The sequence below is a fragment of the Patiria miniata genome, unplaced genomic scaffold (genome assembly GCF_015706575.1).
Source record: "Patiria miniata isolate m_02_andy unplaced genomic scaffold, ASM1570657v1 HiC_scaffold_22, whole genome shotgun sequence".
Lineage (NCBI taxonomy): Eukaryota > Metazoa > Echinodermata > Asteroidea > Valvatida > Asterinidae > Patiria > Patiria miniata.
The window spans coordinates 14,553,834-14,558,185 of NW_024037061.1; the positions used below are offsets into that span (position 1 = coordinate 14,553,834).

A 4,352-nucleotide genomic window follows, 5' to 3' on the forward strand; every position below is an offset into this window, starting at 1 on the left:
TTGCCTCGGGCAACATTTTTTTTATTCTGCCAGAAGTCCAATGATAAATGAAAATAACTTCAAAACGAAAGCAGTGTACTGCAGTAATACTAATTCAAAAAGTGTTTAAAGAGGGGTGGGAAACTTTTTAAAAGTCATGATGACGTCATCACCTGAAAGGGCGCCCTCTAGTTAATTTTTTTTAATGTAAAAACCATTTTTCAAAATGTTTCCAAATTGCCCTTAAACACTCTTTGGACAATAAAAAATTACATTGCAAGTTTCATAATAATGACGTCATCATGCCGGAAGTTATTGTAGGGAGACTGCAGAAATGATATTTGTTTTGCATTTTTTCAGGGCCCCAATGGAACCCAGTTTTAAACTGTTTAGGCATACCCTGGGTAAAGAAATGAAATAGATAAATTAATTAATTACTTAATTAATTAAAATCCATCATTCGGTACCTATTGGGATCATTGTTGCCAAATAATAATGTCAGCTTCATTATTGACGACGGCTATCCTAATGCTAGTGACGTGATCGTACCAGAAGTTGGGTGTCATTAATACATATATAATTATATACGTCCGTGTTATGTTTATAGTTCGGTTCACTTTATCTTGCATAACCTGTCTAAACTACGTGAGTATTCTCTTACAAATTTTATGACGTCATCAAACCGGAAGCATGGGCATCGCGAGGGGGGGGGGGGCAAGGAGTGAGAAATAAAGGATTTTTTGGGCAAAAATATGTTTGCCCCCCCCCCTCTAGAAAAAATCCTGGCGACGCCCATGACCGGAAGGGACGTGTAAATGAAATGTCTTTTGAAATATATCGATCCCTGAAGGATGCATTTGCGCAGAGTCATATATGCTTAAACTAAAACGTTTGAATTTCATACTCTTCCTGCTTTTTGCTTAATTTATGACAAGAAGGCTTTTTCCAGTGATTCAAGCTTTTCCAATATAGCGTGGGTATGCAACGCAATGTGATCACGCATCTGAAACCAACACAGCATAAGAAGCCACAAGACTAGCTGCGAGGCACACTATGCAGCCTGCAAATGAACACAATTACAAACGAAAACGAAATTATTACTAGACTAGAATTCAATTATTACTAGACAATCAGAAGCGATGTTTTTTTGTGTGGGTTTTTAGGGGGTTGGGTGGGCTGAAGGGGGAGGGGTGGTAAAGTACCACTATTCATCTGTGCGATTCGGAATATGGCGCAAATCGAGGCGGAGTAGGGGGTGATGGGGAGGTCCAACCCCAGTTTTGCATAAAAGGTCATTTTTGTCCGGAATGCGCTCTAAAAAGTGCTCCACAAGTCCATGTTGGGCCCTTAGTAAATCTATCGCGCCAAATGATAATAGGTGGAAAGATTTTTAAAAAGTAGAATATACGTACAAAGAATTGTACCTCGAGTAGTTGCTGCAGCGCGAAGGGATTTTGGGGACAAACATAAGTAAAAACAGTCGTACTAAATGGTGAATTTAAAAGGAAAACACCAGGCCAACCTTTCAATTATGGTTTACATAATTAAGATTAAGATATTTACCCAGGAAGAAGCATCCCATCATGTTCCACTCGGCCTTGTTAACCTGCTCGCTGAAGGCTTTGTCGTATCGGCAAAGATTGACGAAGTGCTCGCAGTTTCTCTTGATGAGATTGTAATCAATCGGCGTTTCGTCTCGGTGCATTTTCTTAGCTTTTTCACTGATGTCTCCAGGAAACAAAGGCTGTATATTTTTGTCTTTTGAGTTGTTGAACCTCACCCAGCCAGAACCGTTGAGAATATTCCCAATCGTATCAGCTAGTATCTTTGGCTTTTGACTGGCAGAAGACGCACTGCCTGATGTCTTCTCTTTGAAGAATGTCCAACCTCCTTCGGTTACACTGCAATGAACGACAGCGTGTTCCATCCCTTCATATTTACCAACGTATATACCCCAGTGTGAGTAACAACTAAACCATCTGCGCTGGAACTCCAGCCTATCACCTGATTGTACCTCATTCTCAAAGGCGTTGATGTCCCCAGGTTTACGCCACTTGCCAACCTTTTGAATACGGAGGACAGGTACTGCAATATCATTCCCCATTTTTTTTGTGTTTTAATAATATTGCAAACAGATTATTCTTATTTTTATCTACAGGTCCATTGGAATGTCAATTCCTACTGATCTAGTGTTTCGCGCGTTAGTATTACAGTCTCCCGGCGTTGACGGAACACATAGAATATTATGGAATACTCACAGAAACAGTTTGTCCATAATTTCACGTTATCGTTTTTAAATTCTCGTCCGTCTACCAAGCCGACGAGCTCGTAGAACATTCAAGACGCTTTTCGATTCAATGATAAAATGCCGCAATTTCGTGGAACACGTACTATATTGAGCTATCCATTTGTTATGCGCAACAGTTCCCTGTTGATAGCATCTGGTTGCTACGGTGACGAACATGCCGAGGCATCATTATGTCAATATTTTTATCCTCATTATGAGCGTGGCTGTTGCTGTGGTGCAGCCTGCAGACCTAGCCTAGCTACCGTACTATAGACCATTTTGACTATTTCTGCAAAACACGAGGTTCGGTTTATAAGCAGGATATCCTGTTCGTTTCGTAAATGCCCTAAGTTTTTTATTATTATTATTTATTTAGCCATTTTCACAACATTATAAAGAAAGGCAAGGAACAGCCAACGTACAAGTACTGTTAAAACAAGCTAAAATAGATAAAAAATTAAAAAATTAAAAAGCCATAAAAAAGCATATTAATACATAAAAAGCAAGTACATTATATATACATATATAGACAAGCACTAAAACGTTCCAAAAGAAAGACACTGACAGAAAAAAAACCCAATGAATTTAAACATGAACCCAAAAATTGCGGGGAGATTACCGAGATCAAAAAACACCAAATATGACTAAAACGGGGACGGATGATTAAAAGGCAAAGATACAAAACAATGAATGAATTAAAACAAAAAAAATATCTTAGGTGACTTAAGCGGGGAAAGATAACAAAAATTACCATGATCAAAAGAATGCTGAAGGATGATGACAGAAAAACAAATGACAAAATGAAAGAAAACAACACTGAATTGTAAAAACCAAAACTTTTACGAAAGAGACTACAAACCGGCTAGAGTTGAGAAAAGTGCTTGAATCGGCAAAATGAAAAAGTTTTTTTTTCAATGAAAGATGATGTCTCAAAACCGCCAAACTCACTGGTTTGACTGAAATCCTGCTGCTGCACAATTTTAACGTGTTTTTAGATTGGGTTATGGTCGAGAATAAGCTTTATGTGGCCTCTCTGGACTCCCATTATATTTGCACCATTTGCAGTCATCAGCCGACATTTGAAGCAAACAAATGAGGTAAAAAAAAAAAAGCCGCGTAGCCGCACCACTTTTTGGGCAAGCTCCATACCAGAAACCGGAGACTTTTTTGTTGTTGGCCTAACAGCAGCGAGATCGGTGCAGCGCCCTCATCGGCAATGTCTGATTTGATAATCAGAAAAATTCACGGTTGAGTTTACCAGTGCAGTTAATGCTTAAAATTTCACTTTTGTCATGACTCCATATATTTTGAATATTATTTCAATGATATTAAAAACAAAAACAAAACTCGTCATTCAGACAGATTGAGAGAGAGTGAAACTTTATTGTGATGGAGTCACTTTAAAATGCAGCCAAAAATAAGTTGAGTTGTTGGTCAGTAATCATCCCCACGCCACTGCAAACGTAAGACCAAACGTAAGATTTATATACGTTGGGGTTAAACAGGTTGTCACAACACCTTTTGTTTGGCAGCTTTTGCAAAAGCTGACTTCCGTCAGAAAAATACTCAGTTCCCATCCGGAATTATTAGCATAAGGGGCCGTACAAATAAAGCATAAGACTCCTCGTAATAATAACACAGTGGTTTTTTTTTTTAATCTAAGATTTGGACGGGGTGCAATATGTAACATTATGATCTAAGACGCATTTATAATGCATGGCATTATTTGAACACTTTTTAATGACTCAGTTATTCTTTTACTAGCACTATCTTCTTACAACTTGCGCAATGGTCATATGGTCACTTGAAATTCTTCATCGATGAGTTGTTGCCTTTCCTAGCTCCATGCCTATACTTTCACATCACTTTGGAAATTATTACAATGCATTATTCTATTGTTGCACCATCCTGAGTAGGATGGAGTTGACAACGTGTCGAGGCTAGGCATCATTACTATTTATAGTCATGACCTCTTAGCACGACTGCTGACGAGACTAGTTTCAGGAAAGCCGGGCGGTAGTAAACCTCTTAACGTGTAGTTGATGATAGACATACATAGGTATAAGAGTGCACTAAGAAGTGCCAC

At 38.6% G+C, this 4,352-nt stretch overlaps 1 protein-coding gene across 1 annotated transcript; it reads right to left on the minus strand.

The window, feature by feature from the left end:
• Positions 1-974: 974 nt before the first annotated feature.
• Positions 975-2,083, minus strand: LOC119730105 (phospholipase A and acyltransferase 1-like). The gene is made up of 2 exons (XM_038202888.1): positions 1,543-2,083; positions 975-1,039 (listed from the first exon to the last, which is right to left on the minus strand). Exons 1-2 carry the CDS (start codon positions 2,081-2,083, stop codon positions 975-977), a joined length of 606 nt encoding a protein of 201 aa, XP_038058816.1.
• Positions 2,084-4,352: the final 2,269 nt, after the last annotated feature.

Coding starts and splice junctions, on each gene's coding strand:
- LOC119730105 (XM_038202888.1), bottom strand. CDS start 2,083: ATGGGGAATGATATTGCAGTACCTGTCCTCCGTATTCAAAAGGTTGGC. Junction 1,040..1,542: donor GATGGGATGCTTCTTCCTGG/GTAAATATCTTA, acceptor GTTCATTTGCAG/GCTGCATAGTGTGCCTCGCA.